We start from the raw sequence: 26,481 nt of genomic DNA, 5'->3' as shown, positions 1-26,481 counted from the left end.
ATCCACCATTCTGTCAAACAAACCAGACAGGGAGCAGTGTTTGAAAAATGTTGTATATCCATTTATTTCTGCGCTTGAAACAAAATACCATCTTTTGTTAATTCATGTTTATTTCGTTCTATAACTAGTTAAGAAGAGGAGATGATCGGTTCACAAGCCGCTTGAACTGAGGCGCTACAGCATCTATCTCGACACAGACCAACAAAACGGCATTCATTGTTTAAATTTCCAATTGTAAAAAAAATTATTACATTTGAAAGCAGAGTTGTTTCATACCAAAAGTAACCTGCTCTGTCTTGTCTGTTGTCAGTGTCCTTGCTTCGTGGTGTATTTTTCACTGCGTGAGAACATTACATGCGTGCTTGTCGGACGTAGCAACAGTAACTAGGGGGGGTCTTTGCGAAGCCATGACCTTCTGCGCCATAAATAGCATCTTTGAAGTCATTTATGTTTGGGGTGAATACCTCGGTTATATTTAACTTATTAATTCAGTGAAATGTCAAACATAAAACGACCTGGCCATTGTCAAACTGGAAATGAAAGGTCAAGTCAAGCATACTGCATTGTGGGATATCGTTTTGTAATATTTCAGCTTCTACAAGTCAGCATACTTTTAATAGTATACTGTATTATGCAGAAATAGCAACAGTTGAATGCTGTTCAGAGCAGAACTGTCAGCATCTTATTCTTTACACAACAGTGCCTCCCTGAGGCGTATTAAACACTTGCAAAAAATATCAATTTGTGAGTGAAAAAGAGAGGAAATGAAGCTAGCCAATACATACTCATATTTATTCATGAAACATTAGTGTAAGAAATCCTGTGACGTACAAGTAGTGGTTATAATTTTGTACATGTCAGTACCTTTGACATAAGACTAGGGAAAAAATGCTCTTTTACAGCTTTTCACATTCTACAAACATATGAAACCTACAAATCCACATTATCCCAACATATGACATCAAATCTATACAAACATGAACAATATATCCAGTTAATTTAAACATTAGTGATCAAAGTAAGGATGACATTCATTTTAATCACAAAACGTCACTTGTTAAATTCTGCGTTGCAGACATTTTGATTACAGCCTGTTTCAGTACTGAGCTAAAAACTCCTAGAAATGGCCAATCAAGATCCAGCATTACAATCTCACTTATTTCACTTGGAGAATACAACTCCAGAGATGTTTAGATATAGAGAAAAATGATCCTTGCCCTGTCATGGTATATTTACAAGGTGAGTCCATGACAGCAGAATAAACTACTCCAGTTTCCAAATAGCTGATGTATCGGGAATGAACTACAATGTAAGACGCATTTCCAAGAAACCATACATAGGAAACCAAATCTGAACTCAGAAACTTATTTGTTCCTTTCATAAGTGTATTCTCTCTCTTTGTCTTTAGATAATAAGAGTTACAGAGGTCAGGACCACATTAACAGTCAAGGGATTGAGTGCACAAGCACAACGGCCTGCAGAGGGCAATGTGCTTCAACAATGTTTGATTTCAGGTCGTTTCAATTTCGTCAATCAGTAGAAACTTCCATTTTTTTTTTTTAATACAATTTGAAATAGAGGTTAATCACCTGAAAACACGTCCTGGTCACATTTAACCCCCTTTTTCCAAATTTCCAGGACAATAAAGCACATCTGCTCCTAAATTCTTTTTTTTTTTTTTTTTTTTTTGCAATTCCCAATATTCTCAATTATGTTTTTATTATTTAAATTGGCATACACAAAGCAACTTTAAATAATATCATTGTTCAGAATGTGGGAGGGGGATGTGCATAATTGTCTTAAAATCTAATCCTAATGGTCTCAAATGCCTCACAACGTTTTAGTGTAGGGTAAGATATGACCCAGACATGTTCTTGAAAGTTTTATTGACAAACACACTTTAATAATTGTTGTGACTGAAAATTGATCAATTTAATGTATGCTACACTATGAAAAAATCTGACATTTGAAACTTCATTAGAGAGATCTATAACTCGACTAGTAGTAAGCACTCTTAAAGGTTTGTGCTACACGGTTAAGTCATAACTAAACCATCCGCATTAGACAGAAGGGGGAAAAATGTCAGAAAGAAGCTCAAGGTGACTGAAATGTACCGGTTCCTTTAACAGAACTCTGCCAAGAACCCTTTGCAGTTCTAGAATGCCCGAGCGTCATGACAGACCTCTCCGAAGAACACCAGCATCAGCATGTTCCCAGTACGCAAACCCAAGGTAAATGCTCCGATTCAGTTCTGTAAACTCATCAAAAAAAAAAAAAAAAAAAATCCAGCCCAAATCTCAGCCTGCACTGCTGTTGTATTAGTCTATGTTGTTTTCCTGGTTTTCAGAGGCAATTTCACTGGGTACATAAGTCCTTAAAAACTTCTGCTGAAGATCGTCCAGTTCAGCAGGCAGAGGAATATGCAACTCCTGATTCAGAGCTAATGCCTCAAAACAGTCCTCCAACTTCTGAAAAGCAGGCCTGAAGAGAGGAAGAGGAAAGAACACAAAGCATTTCTGTCTATTATAGGGTAATGTTAATCACTATTATACATGCAATATCTAGATCACTACTGTTCAAAGTTTGGGGTCGGTATGGTTTTTTAAAAGAAGAAGTCTTTTATGCTCACAAAGGCTGCATTTAATTGATAAAAAATTAAAAGCTCAAATATTATGAAATACCGTTACAATTCAAAATAACTGTTCATTTTAAAATGTTATTTATTCCTGTGATGGGAAAGCTGAATATTCAGCAGCCCTTAATGCAGACTTCAGTGTCACATGATCCTTCGGAAATCATTTTAATATGGTGATTTGGTGCTCAGGAAACATTTCATATTATCAGTTGAAAATAGCTGTGCTGCTTAATTTTCAGGATTTTTTGCTAAATAGAAAGTTAAAAAGAACTGTATTTATTTGAACAATACATTCACAAAATAATCTGTCACTTTTAATCAATTTAATGCATCCTTGCTGAATAAGAGTATTCATGAAAAACTGAAAATCCCAGTTCAGGGTTTAAACCAGCAACTTTCACAAGCGCAGATCATTAATCATAATGCCACATCACCCAAAGGAAATGATCATGTCACATCTGTTTTGCTGGGGAAGAACCTATTGTTTCCAGTTTAAACTCATCTTCAATATTACTGCTGAAAAAAAGAAGGACATGCATGACAAAAGAGTGGCGCTTACCGGTTGTCAGGGGTGAGATCACAACAAGCCACAGCCAATGCGAAGAAAGCTGGAGGACAGTGCTCAGGAAGAAACTTCTCAATGAATTTTCTCACATTGAGCCCAAAATCCAGCGTTCTCGGGAGACACTCTGGATCTGCATTAACCTGACCGATGATCTAAACCAAATGAAGAGTTCAAAATGAATAAATGACAAATGAAAGCGAAATAAACATGAAGTGTCCTCTTACATACAGTGGGGCAAATAAGTATTTGATACACTGCCGATTTTTCAAGTTTTCCCACTTACAAAGAATGGAGAGATCTGTAATTTTCATCGTAGGTACACCTCAACTGTGAGAGACAGAATATTTAAAAAAATCCAGAAAATCATGTTGTATGATTTTTGAATAATTAATTTCCATTTTATTGCATGAAATAAGTATTTGATACAATAGAAAAATAGAACTTAATATTTGGTACAGAAACCTTTGTTTACAATTACAGAGGTCAGACGTTTCCTGTAGTTCTTGACCAGGTTTGCACACACTGCAGCAGGGATTTTGGCCCACTCCTCCATACAGGTCTTCTCCAGATCTTTTAGGTTTTGGGGCTGTCACTGGGCAACACGGAGTTTCAGCTCCCTCCATAGATGTTCTATTGGGTTCAGGTCTGGAGACTGGCTAGGCCACTCCAGGACCTTGAAATGCTTCTTACGGAGCCACTCCTTAGTTGCCCTTGCTGTGTGTTTGGGGTCATTGTCATGCTGGAAGACCCAGCCCCGACCCATCTTCAATGCTATTACTGAGGGAAGGAGGTTGTTGCCCAAAATCTCACGATACATGGCCCCATCCATCCTCCTCTCAATATGGTGCTGTCGTCCTGTCCCCTTTGCAGAAAAGCACCCCCAAAGCATGATGTTTCCACCCCCATGCTTCACTGTTGGGATGGTGTTCTTGGGATTGTACTCATCCTTCTTCCTCCAAACACGGCAAGTGGAATTTATACCAAAAAGTTCTATTTTGGTCTCATCTGACCACATGACCTTCTCCCATGCCTCCTCTGAATGATCCAGATGGTCTTTGGCAAACTTCAGACGGGCCTGGACATGTGCTGGCTTGAGCAGGGGGACCTTGCACGCTGCAGGATTTTAATCCATGACGGTGTAGTGTGTTACTAATGGTAACCGTTGAGACGGTGGTCCCAGCTCTCTTCAGGTCATTGACCAGGTCCTCCCGTGTAGTTCTAGGCTGATCCCTCACCTTTCTCAGGATCATTGATACTCCACGAGGCGAGATCTTGCATGGAGCCCCAGTCAGACGGAGATTGACAGTCATCTTGAACTTCTTCCATCTCACCAAGCTGTTTGCCTGTTGTCCTGTAGCCCATCCCAGCCTTGTGCAGGTCTACAATTTTGTCCCTAGTGTCCTTAGACAGCTCTTTGGTCTTGCCCATAGTGGAGAGGTTGGAGTCTGATTGATTGAGTGTGTGAACAGGTGTCTTTTATACAGGTAACTAGTTCAAACAGGTGCAATTAATACAGGTAATGAGTGGAGGATAGGAGGGCTTCTTAAAGACAAACTAACAGGTCTGCGAGAGCCAGAATTCTTGCTGGTTGGTAGGTGATCAAATACTTATTTCATGAAATAAAATGGGAGTTAATTATTTAAAAATCATACAATGTGATTTTCTGGATTTTTTTTATATTCTGTCTCTCACAGTTGAGGTGTACCTACGATGAAAATGACAGATCTCTCCATTCTTTGTAAGTGGGAAAACTTGAAAAATCAGCAGTGTATCAAATACTTATTTGCACCACTGTAACTAAAAATGAAATGTAGCAGTTTTGACTCAAACCAGTCAAGCACAACATTTGCTTTCGGCATTCAACATTTGTATCCAAGCGCTTACATAAATGACAGTTCTAGGAGCACATACTGTCCTCATAAAGATGTGCCATAAAGTCAGAGATGTTACCGCAACAAAAGACTCTTACCTCACAAAGCACAATGCCAAAGGAGAAAATATCCACCTTCTCATCGTAGCGTTTACCTGTTTACACACAGATAAAAGAGATCAATCAAGAAAAACAAGCCTACAGAACAACTCAAAAACACCTATGTTTATAGCAGACTGTGCCAATTCCCTGGAGGAACACACACACACACACACAAAACAACTTGAGCACAATATTCTCAGAAAGCAGTAATGGAGATTTATTTATATGAAATTAAACTGTTAGATCAAATTAACAGAGAGAAAGTTCACCATTCTAGTCAAGGCATTGGCCTTCAGCGTTCAATATTTTAAATCATTCAGACGCAGCATGTGAATGTTTCTGTGGTTAGCAGATTGCCATTAATATTTAAAGAAGCAAGCATTGTTTAAGTTATTTGCTTTTAACCAACATGATGCATGACATTTCTTTACTGCATTGGTATTACTTTATCTTTGGCATCACAATTCAGGGTTAAGTGGCACTACTAACCCAATTTTAAAACTAAGCATTTGTGTAACCCAGGGTTAAACCTGAGCTTGGGAATCTGGATTTAACAAAAAACAAACAAAAAAAAAAGATGTTGTTTTTTTTTACCTAAATGATCTTTAACAGACCACCACTGGCAACATTCACACAATTCGTTAAGTGAGCATGATGGCAAAATCTGAACCTAAGTCTTAGTAAAGCACTATCTTCGGTGTAATACTCTCTTCTCACCATTAGGGATGTAACGATTAGCCACGAGCCGGAAAAAATCTATTAAAATCGGTTGAGATGCTAAACAAATCGCGATTCGATTAAGGGTAGGAGTTTATACGAATGTATGTCTGAGGGGAACTTATTGTCTTTAGAAAAGTTTAGATGGTATTTTTTCTTTTCATTTTGCCTCTGTAATGCATATTAAAGTTCAGCGTTAAGCTGGCTGCACACTAGACGATTTTCAAATCTTAACCGATTTTAAAACCATGGGAGACCACAGACATGAAGACAGTTCAACAGATTTTTAGCCTTATAATCCTCTGAACGCACACACTACAGCTGTGTCCGAAACCGCTCCCTATCCACTATATCGGGTGTCAGCCATTTTGTAGTGCTGTCCGAATTCCCTAGTGAACGACTTCATTCCCTACATTCGTTCACTACTTTTTACCCACAATGCATTCTGATTGAGTGTACAACCGATGTAAACTCGCTGAAGCACTATTTCCCACAATCCGATGCGGAGAACCGACTGCTGGAAGAGAGAGCGGGAGTGAGTGAGTTTGGTTTAAATGAGAGATGCCGTTTAATTTACAAAAAATGATGATAATTTGGTGGATATTTAAAAATGTTCGTTGGTAGCTTATTCATTCTGATGTCAAATTAACGGTCGGCCATTGTATTGTTTTGCGTGCAAAAACGCTTTACATGTAATGAATCTAAAATATATATCAAAGTTTCACTTTTTGAAATAAGTTACAAAAAAATACAGTTTTTCACGATATTCAAATTTTTAGAGATGTACCTATATACCAGACCGCACACTTGAAGATTGTAGGAACGATTTCACAGTGACATGATCTCACGGAGACTCGCGAGATCAAACGTGACTAGGGTTGGGAATTCGAAAATCGATTCCAGAATCGGATACTTAAGGTCAGGAATTGGATACTTCTTGATTATAGTGTTATATTTCAATTGCACAAAGAAACATGCAGCATTTTGTCCAAGCAATAATAAAAAGACAATTTGTCTTAAATCTCATTTTGTAAAAAAAAAAAAAAAAAAAAAAAAAAAAAAAAAAAATCGTAAATCAAATCGAAGTTGAATGAATCGTTACATCCCTACTCACCATTAAGCATTTCTGGGGCCATCCAGTATGGGTTCCCCACCACCGTGTAGCGTTTCTTGCGGTCAATCCGTCTACACAGTCTTTTCTTATTGGTTGGTTTGTCAGGGGGTGGCTGCTTGACCTTATCCTCCATAATTAGACGAGATAGACCAAAATCTGCCACCACAACGGTGTTGTCCTGCAGGTGTCAGACAAGCAGAGCGAAAAAGAACAGATGTGCAGAAATGTTTAGCATGACAGTGCTAGTTCAATGATACAAGTTTATGAGCACAAAATAAAAAGAAAGAAATGCAAAGAAAAACATACAAATTCAAGTAGGGTGTAAAAGAAAGATCTTAACATCAGAAGTCAATTTTAGCTTTAAACTATTTGCGCTTGTCTAAATGTTTAACTAAGCCCCAAAGGCATGCTGTTTGTTCTCTTAAAAAGGTTCTTTAAAATAGCTTGTCATAAGTGATTAACTCAGAATATGTGAAACACTGAGGTCTGTCAGGGTCAGTCTGCATTTCCTGTCTAGTCTTCTTTCTACCAACTAAACAAGTGAGCAACCATTAACTAAACAATCCTCGAGTGTGAACAGATCTTCAACCTTCACTTAGGTTTCTCGCTCCTGCTCAAGTGTTCTTACATAACTTGTTTTTGGGGGCTTGTCTACTTTAGCCGTTCTGTTTGTGCTGACACAAGTCTGTCAGCTATTCTCGATTATGAAAACTTGTTTCTAGGCCCTGGGCTCTCCAAGCAAGGCCAAATAAGTGTAGACTTTGATCTGAATTAATGATCTGAGTTAATATGTGGAATGGGTGAAACTCCTCCTGTACCAGTTTGACCAGGCAATTGTGAGAGTTGAGATCTCGATGTATGATGCTCATTGAATGGAGATATGCCTGAAAGAATAAGAGAATAAAATCAATCAGATGATCACCACCACAACAAGCAGTACTAAAACAAAAACTAAAGTGATGCATCAGCAGCACTAGGCAACAGGACACAACAAAACCTCCTGCTTGTCTGTCTTCTCAACTGCTCAGACAGTTCTTAGTTCAGATGTACTTGCTGTTGGAGATTAAAGTAAAACCGTGTCCCAACCAGGTGTGATGTTTTTAGTTGCAAGTAAAACAATTTATGATAGATGATTGATGACTTTAAAGTAAGCGTAACCTATTAAATATTTATCATTGACTGCTATATATCCAGTAATGGCTGATAGCAATAAATAAAAAAAGGTGCCTATGTTTACAGATAACCAATATAGTGCAGATATATTGTGCATTCCATATTAGAACACATTTAACGTGGAATAGTCATGAACCAATTATTTTTTACAGTGGGCAGGGATGCCAAGTGAAACAACAGAAATAGAAATCATATCTCCGTTATAAATGTCCTGATATTGCTTGTCGATTTATGGCTAGGAGACCTCCTTCCCATTTCTGAAATGTTACTCCATGGAGACACCACAGATTCATCTTTTCACTGGATTAATGAATTCGGATACAAAGTGTTGATACTAGTATTTTTGTTCCTCTGATGACCCCAGACGTAATGCTAAATTATGACTGTTTTCACATAGTCCCTGTTTGCTATTGGTCAACAAAGAGATAGTCCCACTCCAAACTCATGCCAGTGGTTGAGCCAATGTTTCTGCATCAGACTGGTTGGGGCACTAAAACAACAACATGTTGATAGCACCAAAGCCAATGTTTACGCTTCACAGGCATATCAACCTACTTAGTCTTACTTTTAATCTCTGAATATTAATGAAAATGTTTTTAACATCTAAAAAATTACGTAACCTTTAAATTGTCCTGTTTTATCTCACCATTTCCTTCAAAGCATGTATATATATCTCTAACTGTCAGTTCTGATCCAAAAGTGCCTCAAATGTTGTACAACAATAGCTTATGTTGTTTTGCAAAGCTATAAGTGTGCAGACCCAGAAGCCCACTCACCATTCCAGATGCGATGCTTTTTGCAAAGCTAACTCTCTGTTCCCATGGGAATGAGTCCTGTAGGGAGAGAGAGAGAGATGAATTGCTGGCCTAGTTTATAACCACACTATAATACAGCCCAGTGTGACAGCACGCTATGCTGTCCTTGAATTAGAGAGGAAATCGTTACATAACGGTAGCCGCTTATTAGACAAATTACACACACAGACACACTTTTATAGAAAACATTATAGCGCATTAGAGAGACACAATGACAGACTGAACAAGAGAGGTATATCATCTGTTATCCTTATGTTTGGTTAGAAGCAAACCCAGTGGGTGATCTGGAAAGAATTCTCACTAGAATCCCTCACCTGGAAACACTTCATACCTCCTTTATCTCTCATCCACTGCAACCACACAACTGCATTTTCTTCCTTTTGTTTCACCGACTGTTTATATTTTCCAATCCCTATTCTCTGTCCCTCTCCCTTCCTCCTTACAAAGTTCATCTCAGGTGAACGGAGACAGTGACAAAGACTAAATCACTAACAGATGATATACAGCCCTTCCTAGAAGCAAGAGGAAAGGAAAAAAATGGATTTGAAAATCAGGACGCACCTTGTCTCGGATAAAATCCTTTAGAGTGCCTCCCTCAATGAACTCTGTTATCAGATTAAGCCGCTTGTCCTTGTACAAAACCCCAATGAACTTCAAAACATGTGGGTGATCAAGACTTCTCATCACTTTTACCTGGAATAGAGAGAGAGAGAGAGAGAGAGAGAGAGAGAGAGTGTGAGAGGGAAAAATACTAATTGCTAAGATTCTTCAAATGATTCATACTAAATACAGTCTGGATAAATCTAAGACTCTTCCTCTGAAGAAAATCACAAATGCGAAAGCAACACTGTATCCCGGCGCCACATGGATCTGTTTTATCTGCGGTTTAAATCAATCAAAAAAATTACGTGGTAATCAGATGAACGAATGAGATGTACTTGTGGGGAAAGAAAGGGATCTTCATACCTCCTTTAGGAACGTTTTCTGTGTCTCTTCATCACAGCGGATCAGCTCCTTCATGACCATCACCTCACCTGTGGCTTTATGGGTCACCTACCAAAAAAATAAAAAAATCACACAGTATTAGGGTTGGAACTTAAATTATTTCCAGTTCTTCAAAAATATTGAACCCAAATAGTTTTAATAAACTTCATCCGCATTGTTCTGCCAACTGTGAATGGAACTACCATGACACTACTGAACTTAATCAGCATTAAAAATGCTTTAGCCAATTTGCTCGATAATAGAATCATTAAGGAACCACAATTCATAACTGTGGAATCAGAATTCCTTATGATTCCATTACCAAAGGAAATACAGACCTGTCTTCCAACTATGAACTAAGCTTCAATGCAGTGAAACAGCTCTCCTAGACACTGCAAAACGCACAAAATGAGGAAAGGTTGTTAAACATATGCACACCTTGATGGCCTGTCCAAAGAAGCCTTTTCCGAGGATTTCTCCATGGATGAGGTCACAGGGACGGAAAATACGGTGGGAGCAGCTGGAAGGAGAACGGAGCGATTCAGAGCGCCCGATATCTCGAGTTAGAATCGGAGGGTCCTTAGGAGATGAAGAAACTGGAGACTTGCAGGTGCTGTTGCTACGTCTACAACACACAAGACAAAAGTATTAATTCTGTACAAACCCAAATAGCAATTGGAAAAGGATAAACAAGTGTGTAATGTATTTATTTTGCACCATCTCTGTATGTCCATCCACCTGGAATCAAAAATGTAAATGAATTGTGCTCCAATTAGATGACATGCTACCTGAGGGACCTCCTTTTTAATGTCCCATTGTCCACTGATACACTTCGTTCGATCTCAGCATCCGCTGAGGAGGACATACGCATGCGGGAGGCCGCGGGGACACCCAGTTGATTGCGGGAAGAGCCCAGACGGAGTCGGTCCAGACGCTGTCTGACTGGATCATATTCCATCAACAGCTGCAGTGTCTGACTGGTCCGATGGATCAAGTCCTCCACCTGGAATGACCAATCCAAATTCAGTAGGTCATATACACTCTGGTTGTTTTGATAAGGGTCACAACAATTAAAAGGTAGAGGACTGCATTAAGTCATAAAAGTTCAGTATTGTGCATTAGTGCTGTTCACACGGATAACATTGATTTTCCTGCCAGTCAAAGCTGATGCCACACAAAAGGTCTTTCTAAAGGTTCTAAAGATAAGCCCTCAAAATCAACACTGAATTTAAGATTATGTAATACACAGGAACAGTGGAATATGTTGGATATTCAATATTTTCAGGTCGACAAATCTGGACGTGCAGCAATGAAGACTGCTTTCTGTAATTGTGATTATGTTCATTTCAGGACTTTTCCATTTTTAGGATTACAGAACTTCAGGCTGCTCATTACGTCGGGCAGATGGCTTCCAAACAAATCAGTCCAAAAAAACTCCTTGTGATTAAATTAGGGCACAAATCCATGACAACAGAAGTGAAGCAGTGGAATTCAGACATTAAGGAGAAATGGTGGGAAAAAGAAATCACATTTACAAATGCACGATAAGAATGCAAAGCATTTACATACATAGGAGTTGACAAGTCACATTAGTACAAGAGTCTACATACACAGACCTCCCATCACAGGTATGCATTACAAAGTTAAACTCATGCATGACTACTTACATTTTATTCTTAAGAAAACTAAATACTGCTTCTGCAACATCAACAAACATATCCAGCGCTTGGACAAATCAGATACATATAGATTTAGAATGAAGCTACAAGTGTCATATGGATTATGATTTTTTAAAAATCACATCAAAGCCATGTAACAATCAGCCTCTTTCTAGGGAGTAGTGTAAATTCAATGCATGCATGACCAGGGTAAAGTAATTACCATGGTATGAAAGGAGTGTCATTGTATGTGCTGGGGGACAAGCTATAGTATGAGTTTGTGTTCCAAATGCTTACCATACCGTTCCTCTGTGTTGTCACATTGCTTCAACAAGTTAACGTTGGCACGATTTCACCTCACCTCAAAGCTAATAGCAAGCATGGTAGTGTTAAAAAAAGGAAAGTACCTCCTCCTCCATCAGAGCTGACACCGGGAGTCCATTGATCTCCAGGATTCGGTCCCCAACATGGATGGCGTTCCGAACCTCTGGACTAATATGCATCCCTCTGACCCTGCAAGGATAAGTTTTTGGGAGATTTCCATCATGAAAAGACAGGTTAAGAATGATAAGGGAAATCTCGTAGCTTTCTGTTATGGCATCACATTCAAAGAACACAAAAAGAAAGTGGCAGTTTATGCCCTCAGTCCAACATAAGCAGTCGTATCACCACAGTTATGCAACACATTCCATGTGTCTCTGGCATTGGGTGTGGTGGCATTGTGGTGAATCTTCGAGGTGATAAATAACTTAAGCAAGTCTCCATTATTCCAAATGTTTCTCAGAATATTCAGCTTTATCTGACTGCTTGCTTAACCAGGAATCAAATGAAGATCTCAAGCAAGAGTAATTGGGGGACGCATCAAAATGTATTACATTTTAATTCCACATCTCTACTTACTCTTTGACCTGGACACTGGCCGTGGCACTTGTGCAGTCTCTAGTTACGCTGACAGAGAAACCTCTTTTACCATTGGTGGCAGAAGGCATGGACACCAAAGTCACTGTGTGAGGGAGCAGGTCCGTTGGAGAGTCGACCAAACCGCGCTTCTCCAACACCGGTGTCAGGACCACCTGCTTGTAGCATTTACCACTGCATGAGAGAGAGAAAAGAAAGAGCCTCACTTGAGTTTGAAAATTTTAGGACCAGAACTTTCAGGACAAGACCTGACAAGAGCAAGTCACCTCTAGACATGTTATGAAACCCTTGGATCTGTGTCAACCTGCCTGTGATTGACTGAAAACAACAAATGAAGATAAACAACAGACAAAATAGCAAATTGAATCATATAAAAGAAAGTTAAGAATAAATTTTGTTTTTATAAAGAATTAGGAGATTATGATATTGTATTAAATATAGCTGTTTACCTGTACTCAATGTAACACAAATTAAAGTTCCCAATGTTTTAACTTAACATTTAAAGGCTACTCATGGTTTGCAATGCAAGTGTTTCCTCAGTAAAATTTGTAACTAATGGGCCATATTCATGAAACACGAAAAGAACAAATGTGTGTACATATAACAGTTTTTTGGTAAATTGGTACTTTAAAATAAATGAATTTATTAAAGAATGAATTAAGTTAATTAAAAAAAGCCAGATGTGCATAAGATTTGCGTTTCCTTGCAAAAAATAAAAATCTAAAACTGAAACTGGGACATATTTACATTTTTTAGTGAATTGTCAGGACACACCTCATAAAACTGAGAAATCTGGTCACCCCAGCTAAGATATGTAAAGTCATCATTACAGTTTGGAGCTAATGCGTGTAAAGTGTCCGCACCAGTACAGTCTACAGCAAATACATGTACAGTTTGGAGGTGAAATGTGTGACGTTAGTTACTCACCAGTAGAGTTTGGTTCGTTCCACTAAGGCATAGGTATCCTGATCCTCAATCACTACCCTGCAGCTTAAACACACGAAGCATTCGGGGTGGAATTTATAGTCTCCTGCCACCTGAAACACACCAATGCCCAGTGCACATCAGAACTCCACCATAATGCCTTGAGATTTTACTCCAAAAGTCAACAATGGACATCCCAAAAGATAATCCTCAGTGCCAGCAACACCAGCCCTGACTGTGGTCCAGAAACACTCTTTCTAGGATACTCTTGTGTGCTGCGTGGATGCAGATTGCTCTTTGCCAAGCCCAGGCGTGGTGGATCATGCCTTCATTGTGCTTCATCTGCTTTGTGTCGGTGTACTGTCTTCGCTCAGTCTGCGTTCTTTAACAGTGACGCGAGTGTGTGTGCTGTCTTTTTCTGTAACACCTGCAAGTGTCTGGGCCTGTCTGTTATCAGAAGTGACATAAGACTGCCAGCCCCTTCCCCATAGCCATGATCCCATGCCCTTAGACAACACATAATTTTTTTAACTCTGTTTAACACCTCTTACCTCTATCTAATACAGGCTCTCGCTTTGAGCTCCCTCTCATAAATCTTACAAGAAAAGTTTGGGGTAAAACTTTTTATTGCTTGCCCCTTTTCACTTTTATTCTCTGATGTTTCACCTTGATAAATGTATAAACCCGGAAGGACTATCAAATATGCAACCACACACATTTTAATCTGAGAATTTACTGGAAATACAGTAACCATAAATATCCATTCACTAGTCATTAGCAAATACATTTCCACAGAAATCAATTTCATCAAACACTCACACATCTTTTAAAGGGGTCATCGGATGCAAAATTCACTTTACAAGTTGTTTGAACATAAAAGTGTGTGTACACATCCATCCTATAATTATAAAAATCCACCCAGTGTTTTTTTTAAATGCCTATTTAAAAATCCTCTCTCTCAAATCAGGCTGTTCTGAGACTCCTGTAAGAATGACGTAGTTCTGCACAGACCCCTCCCACAAGAGTTGATTGACAAGACCGTCTTACCTTAGACCCGACCTGAGTAAGCTGAGAGCTGTCCGTCTCCGGTGCAGGGGAAAACAAAATGTTTCCGGTTAAGCGATTGAGGTGTTTTGTTGATGGATGTAATAATGAATATAGCAGTCGTCATTTACTCCCGACATCTGAGCCTCTGAAGACGCAGAGGATTAATGTTACTTTCGCTTTGAAGTAAATGCGCCGATCCCTTATCTACATAAATGCGTCTATGTTCGCGCAAATCTTTCATGATCCAGCTTTATCTACAGAAGAAGAAGTGAGTATAAGGGTTTTTATGAATCTTTGCAAATCGCTTTTCCTAATAGTGTGCTAGTTAGCCAGTTTCGCGGCTGAAGTTTAGTTTGCTTCATAGATATATATGCCTCAATATCGACTGTTTCTATGGGCCACAATTCTATAGTCTTTGACGTAAACCATCCACAATTTTTGGAACGGTCTGCGAATCTTTGAGCGCATTGACTGTGTGCTTCTACAACAGCAAGTTATACGCTTGTTTATCTTTGAATATTCATTAATTATTATGGTGAATGCGAGATGGCTGACGCGTCAACATTTCTGAAGCGGTCGAATAGGGAATCTACAGATATCTATGGTCTGCTCGTCACTCCACGGAAGAGAGGGGTGGAGTCAGCAGAGCTCACGAGCATTTAAAGCAACATTGACTATAACAGCGTGCTGAAAACAGAGCTGATTTTTACAGGGTAAAGAAGGTGTTTTTTACACTACCATTGAGAAAGTTTAACCAAAGTATGTTATAGACTTTATTAAGACCCCATAGAATCATATCAACTTGTGTAAAATGGGCATCCGATGACCCCTTCAAACTTGTAAACAATTAAATACCCTAGATCCCTTTCTTTACATGCCTGATGTTTTATAGGAGCACTCAATTCCAAATTGCTTTCATCCTCACTCATATATATATATATATATATATATAAATATATATATTACACACAGTTTGCGCACTCTAACTTACTCATATAAATTAAATATAAAAATAACTGCCAATCAACAAGGGTTATGGAATAGAAATAAACTTTTGAATGGAAAATTATTTAACCAACAACCCTCTGGCTCTTCCTTTCATTCTGGCTGAATGGAGAAAGTATGAGGTCACGCTGAGGTTTCATTTAATGTGAACCACAAAAGACAGATTAGCAGTTATGTTTACTGAGCTGTGAATCAATGGTCCCAGGGTTTGACTAACCAAATTCTTGGGTAATTTCTCGGCTAAACCATTCAACAATCAGAGTTCAGAACATATAGACAGGCAATTAGAGGATTTCATTCCGATTTGGTTTTGGTCATTCTAGCATAAAATAATGAAAAAGTATATAATAATAAATAATATTATTTATTACTTTAGTGACCAAAATGCATATAAAATAGCAACTGACCATCTGGTAATCAGCAAAGCTGACAGGGTATCGGAATGATGTAATATTTAATGTCTACATTTACAGTGCTTTGCTCAAGGGCAGTTAGTTGAACAGCTTGACTCTTGGTTCAACCTGTGAGTAAGTATGATGTTTCAAATATTTTCTGAGCATACACAACTTATAAACGTCATAACTGTCTGTGGGTTACAGCAGAGTGTGAATGTACATGTGAGAAAGGCTGTTTCCCAGCAGTACTTTGTAAAAGAGCCACCCCTCCCTTAGGACTCAAGGAGTCATATCACCACGGCTTAAAAAAAAAAAAAAAAAACTCTACGCGAAAGTTTCTCACCCAAGAATGTGACATGCTAAAAGGTGGCAGCAGAACGATTACAGCAGCTTTAGACATAGAAATGTAACTCCAAGATGAAGAAAAGAGGGGGGAAAATAAGGTAGAAACTCAACTGGACTGAACAGTGAGTAACTTTAATCCAGCCAAAGAAAAGAGTTTATTACCATGGATGGTCTATGAACAGAGTCACAAACACATTCAAACAAGCCCTTCAGCTTTGAGGGTGTGATTTCTCCCTGCCTATCTTTCAGAGGTTTTAACACCCTGCTGCTTGTGCTTCTGAGCCCACAACTGGCAACGCACCCTGACCAGAAATACTTGGCATCCGTCAATCCGAGCCCAAACAGAAAAGGCCCATTATGAGTTTTGCTTGCTGGCAAATTCTCTTCTTTCTCCCCCTTTTCTCTCTTAACCCATTTAAAAACTACCTGTTTTTTTTTGTATTTGTAGAGATTTGTAAGTCTCTCTCATACATCGATACGGCTTCCATTTGCGTTATAATTACAAAGCTTCTTATTGAAGCCCATGCAAAGGCATTCCAGACGCATGATGAAACAGCACACAACACTGAGGCCATTCCAGCCTTCAGATCACAGTCACCCTGCTCACAGGAATGAGATCATTTATAATAGTCAGCAGTAACAGCTAGTCTGAAATCAAGAGATATGATTCAAAGACAGCTATGATTCAAGTTTTACTTGACACAACAAAAACTAATGAGTGATATATCCCAAAAGGAAAAGTAAGAAACACAAAGAGAATATTTGAATTATACAGCTATCCAAATTGTTGAGTCACGGAACCTGAAAGAACATAAGTCTAGAAATTAATCCATACAAATAAATCGAAATATTCACGGCACAATCATGTTGTATGAGGAACAGATGGACTTTAAACTACATTTACGTCCTTTTTGGAGCTTGAAAGTTCATATGGATAAAACCAACAGAAACATTTTTTGTTTTGCAAAACAACATGAGGGTGGGTAAATGGTGATAGGACTTTCATATTGGGGTGAATCATCCCATCAAGTCTGCAAAACAATCAACTACACATCCATTCAGAGGAGGCTCAGCTGAATCTGATGACAGTTTGGATAATCATAACTTACGCCTTCGTAAGGCTGATGTAAGCACTTCATAACGATAGATTTAAGCTTTGTGTCTTTCATATGCTTTCCTCCCACAAGCATCACTCAAATGTGATTCATTTGCTCACATTAGGAGAGGAAAAGACAGTTTCAACCACCCTTTACCTTATCAGTGACCTCTTCAGTACCATGAAAAACATCTGCACTTATTGACTTTTGTCTGCCTTCATTAGACCTCTTGTTTTAGCCATGTAAATATTTACTGAATGAGACAATGGCATGTTATCTGAGATGTTCTTGCACAGGTTAGCATTTGTCTTGTGAAATCTTTTCTTAAGACCTTTCTACTGATAGTTTCTTCACTCTCTCAGTGGATTTTTTCTCACATAGCTTTTCTTACCATAGCAGGTCCAGTCATAAGCAGTGAACAGCCATGGCACAACTCCCCAAACTTCTCGCAGTAGTGTTTGTGACAGTACAGCTTCCCCTCTTTCTCAAAGTACCAGTTTGTCAGGAGATCAAAGCACACAGAACACCTGGAGGAACAAGAGTGGAAAAGTCTGTAAGTGAAACATTCTGTTTGTAGACATTCCGTTCAGCAACTTATCTGAAATCGGCTCTCCATGAAAGAGGAGGAACCTGAGTGACTGAGATGTTTAGCAAGTGAGGATTATGGCTTTGTTGGGCCATAAACAGTCCCGAAGCATGTGACTGCTTTAGGTATTTGACATGTTCACCGCATCCCTGGAATTTCATGTTTGAAGTTTTACAGAAATATTTGACCTAGCAATCATTTACTCTCCGTCGTCATCTGTGGAACACAAAAAAGGATGAAATATTGAAGAATATCTTAGCCATTATTCTGCTCCTCAGAGTAAAAACAACAACAGCAACTATCCAATGGCTTCTCAAGGTTTGGAATATAGTGCAGAGATCATACATTCTTCAATATCTCTCCTGTTGTGTTTCACAGCCAAAACAATGTCATACAGGTTTGGAATGACATGAGAATGAGTAAAGCATTTAGTTAGTTGAACTTTTCCTTTAACATTAACAAAACATTTGGGTGCAGAACACAGATGGTCTACCAAAACAAAGTAAAAAATAAGTTATTAAATGTTTGCAACAGTGGCTGAAGTGTTTCATTCATACATCTGAAAATAACACAAAGTACACTAAGAACTTCCTACTTTAAGACAAATCTTCTTGGAATCTGAGGTAATGTTATACAGCACTGGTCAATGATGTCAAAGAAGACACAAAGTGCGTGCAAAAATATCCATTCACTCATGACCGAGACAAAGTCCAACTGGGTAACACACAAACACTATAGTTAAGGAATTTGGGACACGGGCCAAAACTAGTCATGAAACTCTCTCATACACACTCTCTCCTGTCAGCCACCCTACCTACAATTGGAACCTGATGCTGGGATACAAGCTATGCCACTTTAAACTATTATCTATTCCCCATGAGGAAAAAAATGAGCCTAATTAAATACTTCAAACTGCAAAGAACTTACACCTTGAGGCTTTTTAGAAACAATAAATGATCGTTTGTCCAGGGGAGACAGGGAAGGTTGCATAAAAAGCAAAAAGTTCCTCTTTACATGCCACAACTTGTTTTGCCAGACTAGTTAGAGATGAAGAGGGGGGCAACTGGGACCTACATCAAATATGAAACACCTAACGGGTACACAACTTTAGCAGAAAAGTACAGCCTTAGAGGCAAATGGCAGTACCATGATGAATGCCCAAAATATTTCCTCTAAATATACATCTGACATGCTCATATAGTCACAGTATGTGTGATACTGCATTAATGATTCCAAAACAAATCTGCATTAATAGAATGACATAAATAACCACATATAAATAATCATATTTATGTTATTACATAAGTTACTGTTTTACTATAATTACCATATTGTACTATAATTACTATAATTGTAGGTAGTATTGCGCCAAAAAGCACATTTTAAACGAATATTAAAGTTCTGCAAGTTATTGGAAATAATAAATAATCAGTTTGTGTTAGATTGTTCTGTGTTACTCATCCTGCAGCACTTGTGCTACAGATATGAATGACAGGAAAAAACTGGAAAACCTATGCCCTGGCTCACAACACTGTACAATCATGGAGGCAATTTTCTAAATTTTGTTTTGGGCTTTTTTCATTCCTTTCTGAATAGTTGCACTGTTCTGTTTTACGTAATTTATAAATCAATTGCTAACATATATTGTATCATGTTTCTAGGGAGCATGCACTTCCTGGATCGTTATTCCCCACATTATAGGCTTAAGTCTATTATGACAGAACTGAAGCAGCCACTCGTACCAGTCAGAAAACCTCCAAGCTTTAAAATAAATAAATAAAACCTTTTTTTTTTTATTCTAAAAGGAGCAAATCAAAATTTCCACTGTTACAATTCTGCACAGAATTTTAGATCCTAAGTGTGCCAAAAGTAAAAATTAAAACGTAACACCTGGAGATAAGAAAGGAAAACATTTTTGCCTGTTGCTACTGGGGCAAATTTCCAAGATTAAACTCTCAGACAATGGTAAAATCAGTCATGTTGCTTGGAAAACAGTTGCCCTTTTTTCCTTTTTTGAGACTCTAGTCAAGAAAGGAGGTAGACAGCCACCAACTCTGAACCAAAGCAAAGTCCAAGAAGGAAATAGTCTTCAGGCCATATTCCAGACGTACAATGATCTTTATTTCCACAATGAGGAAAACACAAATGCTCTCCAGTGCTGCAGGGATTAAAAATTAATCTTTTTAAATACCCTATTAAAATTGATTTTGGCACACATCAAGTATGGCTCTGTGTGCGGTATGAATGGAAATTTCTAAGGGTTTACGAACTTAAGTTGTAGTAGTTGTTATTTCCACAATTTTAGAACTCTGCCGTTCACATTTAGTGCAGAGTTTTTAGCATCTAAATAAAGGCCTGCAAGCTGAAGGCCAACCATCACTTGAAACCAACTCACTGACAAACCCAACAAGACAAAGTGCCAAAGGGAAGCATCTGGCATGCAATGTTCTGCTAAAGGCCGTGCTCTCTAGTACACCATGTACCAGAAAAAGGGAAATAGAGGGAAAGAAATGGGGAAAACTGGGAAAAAAAATCCACTCAATGGAATGAACGAGGGGAGGATGTGGAAAAGCAACAGTGCCGAGACGTTCTGATAATGATCACATTAGTGTGAGAAGGCCACCAAACCCTCAAGCCTGTAGACAGAACGGCTAGATTGGCCATGTGCCCAGTTGTTGCCTTTGTTTGAAGGAATGTTGAACAGCTCTGTTTCTAGAGGGAGACACAATAACCCAGTCACCCACGTAGACTGGGCAGAACCTCGTCATCCAATCTAGGGACACCTGCCATTTGTGTGCCTGTGGGGTAAAACCTGCTCACGAGTTGGGCAACCTGTGTTCCGACAGTGACATCATAGCAGATGAAAAGGTTTGTGAATCATTCTCTGGATAACATCTGTGAGGGCATTGCAAAGGCTGAGCAGGTGTGCACACATGACAAACTTTCACCTGTGCACCAGATGCGACTGGTACCTTTTGGTCACTAATTTCAAAACAAGTCTGACGTGTTCTAAATGGAGAATACCTATGCATGGGACTTGGATAAGTTAAACATTTTTATGTTGTAATCTAAATGCTGTAAGGGAATTTAGGGATCGCAACATTGTAATATGTAAACTAGGTTATAGCAAACACAATCTGATGTAAAAAAAATTGCATCATATCAGCATATATGAATGATTTCCAATGGATCATGTGACATTTCAAATATATTAAATAGAATAAAATGATTTTCAATTGTAATAATATTTCACAATATTGCAGTTTTTTGCATCTTTGGTGAGCATATAAGAGACTTCAAAAACCTTTTACCAACTCTACCCCTGGTTTCATAGACAAGGCTTAAGCCTAGTCCCAGACTAAAATCTATGTCTGGGCTGTTTTAACTGAAAGAAACTTGCACTGACTGATCTTAAAATATGTCCGATTCATTATTTTGTCTTAAGATGCACACCAGTCCTGTGTTTATCAGTCCTGAGCCATATTTGTAAAAGCTATTTACATGCCTTAATTGAACTATAGCCTAAACCTAAGACCTGTTTGTGAATCCGGGCCATAAACTTTCAAATGGAAGTATATATATATTCAACAATACCAATTAAACAACCAATACCTATGGAAGCCCGTTTCTGCCACTGACTAAAAATAAAAAAGATAATTGCGACTTTTTTTTACATTTATTTACATTTTACATTTATGCATTTAGCAGACGCTTTTATCCAAAGCGACTTACATTGCATTCAGGTTACAGTTTTTACATTTATATTAGCTCTTGGAATTGGAATTGTGGGAATTTTTCTTGGAATTGTGGGATATACTCTCAATTGCAAGTTATAAAGTCAGCATTGTGTGATATAAACTCACAACTGTGAGAAAAAAAACGAAAGAAAGATCGCAATTCTGAGAAATAAAGTCAAAATTGTGAGAAATAAGCTCACAACTCTGAGAACATATTTTTTTGATTGTGAGATAAAAACTCGCAATTACCTTTTTTTTATTTTTATTCAGTGGCAGAAACAGGCCTCCATAAATACCAGTTTAAAAATAATAATAATAATAATAATAATAAGCCAATAACCAATATATTGTGAATCCCTTGAATCCGTTATTTTCAACCACTACACCATTTAAATCATTTCTGTAGAGAATGAAGCCTCTAAAAGACGTATGACAGATGATAACAATTGATGTGTATTGGGACATTTAAATAATTATGACAATGAATTAGAGTACTGCCATTTTAAACAACTCTCGCGCTGAACCTCTGTAACGCCTATGACCAGGTATCTCAAGAACTCTCAAATCTGCTCAGAGGAGTCAACACCTATTCTCTTTCCTGTTCCAGCTTACACCCAGAGGAAAAACAACAGGCTTCAGGTGAAATAAAAGAAATGATTCAAACCTTGACATGCACTCCAAGACAAACATTACAGATATAGAACAAACACTCCTTTACTTCCTTCATTCCATTAGCATTCACATTAACAAGGAAACATTCTGGTGCTCACAACTGGTATCGAGACCTTCTAAACCCTGTAGGTGCCCCATCATGCCTGTTAACTCACAGAACTAAATAAGGATCAAAAGAAATAAAGCGAGCAGTCATATAAAGTCATATCCAAATAATCAACTTAAATTCCTCAAATCTTAAAAAAATGTAAATACCCCATGCTTATAAAATAAGTTGTGTTTAAAGATGGCAGTTGTGATTATGGTCAAAACAGCTGTGCTTGGACTCGTAAGGTTAACAAGCTCAATCAATACAATAATAAAAGAACATTACTATCTGAAGGTATTTTCATGTAAACACAATTAAATTAAGGAAGTTGACAAATAACAACAACAACAAAAGTGGTGATAAATGGCTAATAAATGTAAGTTAATTTGAAAATTCAGATCCAGGACGCATTAAGACATTTCAGCCCCTCCTATAGTTATAGTAAGAACAGTCATTAAAGCATAAGAGTTCAGTCTGTCCTTCCAATCACAAAAAAAGGCATTAGTTGGACATTTGACAAAAACAGCTCTACAGAAAGGGGGAAAAAATATAGTTTAGTATTTGTCTGGAGGATCTATGAGCCGATGTCTGGGAATGTGACAGCTAACCAGAGAAGAGATCCTACCTTCACTGCAACAAAACACTTCAGGAAAACAGGGAATGCCTGCCATAACAAAAGACGGATTCCACAGAGGAACAAAGAGTCAATCAATTAAACTAATAATAAACAGTAGAAAGAAGTTAATTACTAAATGCATTGCTTATGAGTAATCAAGCACCAGGCTATGGCAATTAACCTTGTGATGGTTTCAAGCCAGAGACAACAAGCTTATATATGATTTAATTGGGAAGCTCAAACTTACAGATCCTTTCCAACCAAAAAATATATAAATCAACAGAGGTGAAAAGCTGTACCCATGCATAAAATGTTGTGGGCTCTGGAGTAATTTCTGCTCTCATTAAGGAACACAGCATCTGAGAACCCCAAGTTTCCAGAACAAGACTGATTTGATCATGATGACCAAACTGTTCCATAAACTTAGGCTATTTGGGCTATGGACTTTTTTGCAAATCAGTTTCTATAAGTCCAAAGGTCTGACTGAGTAAAAGTCAATACTCCAAAAGCTTCTACTTCAATTCACTGAAATGCTTAATAAGAAACAATGTTTAAAAAGCTAAGAATATTCCTTTTACAAAAGGCTTTCTGGGGTCAGTTATGTTAACCGATGTCCTTTATTCAACAATGGTCACAAAAAAAAAAGAAAAAAAAAAAGAAAATAGCAATATGTTGCTGCATTTAGAAATATTGACAGTAATGACTCTGGCAGGCAGTTTTTTTAACTAGGGATGCAACTATTTTGACGACACATTAATCTAGACAAGAACTGCGAACACAGACCTTCTAAGAGTTTTTAAATCATTAGCGTTTTCTTTAAAAAAGGACCTTTATACTGGCACATGCTATTTTTGATAGTTAACCACTAATAAGCAGCCTTAAGACAGCTGGAAAAAAGGGACATTTCATGGTCCCCTTACCACTTTTCATTATTCACAGTATGTTTTTCTTACACAAATAAACATTTCTCTCGTGTATTTACATGAACAAAACATCTGAGCCCCTAAATGAAGCTTCTAGGAATTCCTAGTCGCTGACAAACAATGAACTAAGCAGCCCGCAATACCTACATGTAGGTGTGAGAGAAAACAATGCTTTCATTTGAATGCAACAGCGTGCATTTTTTCTCTCAAAAGGAAAGAAAAGCATTCCTCTTTGTTTGGGTTGCTGTTCACCACCCTTATTTCTCAGTAATTAGTTGTGTACAGAGTTTGGTAAATAAATCAATTCTCTGGCTAAATATCTTAAGTTTAAAGCTTAGCTGGTCCATGATGGTCTACAGCCTGGTAAGGCTGGTGCTCAGCCAGACATTCATCCTTAAATTCCCTCTAACCATCCAAAGGACAAGGCTGGGAGACCAATAAAGATCAGTGAACCATGTTAGACAGGTTTAAGGTGCATTTTTCAGCAGGGTGAAGGTTTAAAAAGAAGTATGCAAATCCAAGAAAAGCAATCAAACACGTTTTTGTTTATTTCGCCCCATTCCTGGCCCGTCTAGCTCAGTTTAAAGAGAAATCAAGGTAGGACCCACTGAAAGCAAGCGTTGTGCCAGGCGTCTTGAAGAACCTTCACATGAAAGGCGTCCTGAATCCTCCCTCCACAGCCCGTGCACGCGCACTCCGTCACATCTGTCAATCAAAAATCAGAGGAACATTCAGAACTGGCAACTCACACACAGACCATGTTTGTTTACATGGGAAGCCCCAGACATTTAACTTTCAATTCGACGTATTTTGTTTTTAAACTTGCGAGCACGAGCTGTTTCACATTATGTAATCTCGCGCTGCTGTGCCAGTCAGTTTGAGCATTTAAACCTCATCTAAATGCAAATGATTTAAATAACTAACTCTGCTTTAAAAATACGTCTCCAGAACTTTCTGCAATGAAAAACAGGTTACAGCTGCGGTCCATGTTTAGCTGTTTATTTACTTGTTGTGAGATTAAAAGCCTAAACAAAACACTTCTAAAACATTATTAAAGAAAACCTTCGATTAATTAGAAATATACAAAATTCTGATATAGGCTATAACATCGTTGTTTATCGGGAAACGTCAAATACACACAAAAACAAGCGATGGATCGAGCGATACTTGTTCGTTTCTGCTGCATCTGATCTGAAAACATCTGAGTAGCTAACTAACTTGTGTCTATGAACTGTGACAGACTTAACATAAAGAACTGATAAGTTTTAAAGGAGCTCAAGTAAACATTCACTGGACGAAGCGTTAAATCGTTCGCGCAATCCTCACCTTCTCGTTCGTCCATGTCCTCCTCGATCTGACTGAATTATATTTGTTCAAGCTCACATGCTGGTCCAGAGAAGTCTGAAGTTCTCACGCTGCACCTCAACGATGCTCCTTTTCTGATCCGTGTGTAAGACCCACCGAGTAAATCCAGCTGAAAATTGAGGGAACAACGTTTCAAAGCAAGTTCAAAGTTTCTCTGCCTCCAGTCCGACCAGATGACGTCACAACACAGAAATGTACGGAGACCGGAAGGGATCAAAAAACAGCATCACCTGAAACAGGAGCGTTTGCAGCAGACAAATCCGGAGCGCGTTCAGCGATGCCGCAGCGACATCTGTCGCCGATGAAACGAAGCGTATGCAGTGATTTTCTCTGTTCCACATTCTTTTAGTCCTTTATTCAGTGTATATGACGAAACCCACTCTTTAAAAGAAGTGCTTCTTTGCCGACAATTTAAAGTTAATATGATCGAAAATATAGACTCTGTGGCAAAAAAAAGTATCTGTACACCCCCTTCTAATTAACAGATTTGTCTGTTCCACTAATATCAGAATCATATTTATTGCCAGGTATGTTTACACATACGAGGAATTTGATTTAGTGACAGTAGCTACACAGTGCAACAGAATGACAGGACACAGATAATAAAAAAATAATGTACAAATATACAAAATGGACAATCATGGACATATCTACACATCTTGATGTTACAATGACACTCTAGAAAATGTCAGTTTTAACGTTGTGGCAGCATTTTAAGAAGGGTCCTTCTCTATTCCAGCATGACATTGCCACTGTGCACATTTCTGATCTGTGTTTACAATTTTGTTACAATTACTGATACCTAAGCCCTATGCTGGTTTCTTTGTATATGCTGCCTTTGGGGTATATTTTTAGAAGACAAAATATCTCCTTCCATTGTTATGTGGATGATGTACAAATGTATTTGCCTGTCAAAACAAATGACAAAGCTTCATTTCTGTCATTACTTAATTGCCTGACATGGCTGGATCAGAACTTGTCTTAATGAAAATAAGACTGAGATTGTTGTGTTTGGTCGTGCTGGGGATCTAAGTGCTTGTGTAGATGCACTTGGTAATTTAGGATTGTATGTTTGTTCATTTACCAAGAATCTCGGTGTGATTTTCGACAGTGCTTTTACATTTGAAAAA

The 26,481-nt window shown here is 38.2% G+C and overlaps 1 protein-coding gene across 1 annotated transcript; it reads right to left on the bottom strand.

Moving 5' to 3' along the window:
• Positions 1–767: 767 nt before the first annotated feature.
• Positions 768–25,547, bottom strand: LOC306870263 (LIM domain kinase 2-like). The gene is made up of 16 exons (XM_079417425.1): positions 25,313–25,547; positions 24,595–24,691; positions 17,756–17,891; positions 13,479–13,588; positions 12,534–12,725; positions 12,041–12,146; positions 10,764–10,978; positions 10,414–10,600; positions 9,958–10,044; positions 9,553–9,684; positions 8,953–9,009; positions 7,822–7,887; positions 7,004–7,181; positions 5,170–5,225; positions 3,195–3,352; positions 768–2,481 (listed from the first exon to the last, which is right to left on the bottom strand). Exons 1-16 carry the CDS (start codon positions 25,326–25,328, stop codon positions 2,319–2,321), a joined length of 1,956 nt encoding a protein of 651 aa, XP_079273551.1. The 5' UTR covers positions 25,329–25,547; the 3' UTR covers positions 768–2,318.
• Between the last annotated feature and the right edge of the window lie 934 nt (positions 25,548–26,481).

Source organism: Barbus barbus (assembly GCF_936440315.1).
Source record: "Barbus barbus genome assembly, chromosome: 5".
Lineage (NCBI taxonomy): Eukaryota > Metazoa > Chordata > Actinopteri > Cypriniformes > Cyprinidae > Barbus > Barbus barbus.
The sequence above is the reverse complement of the archived record's forward strand: the minus strand, read 5'-3'. Positions and strand labels throughout refer to the sequence as shown.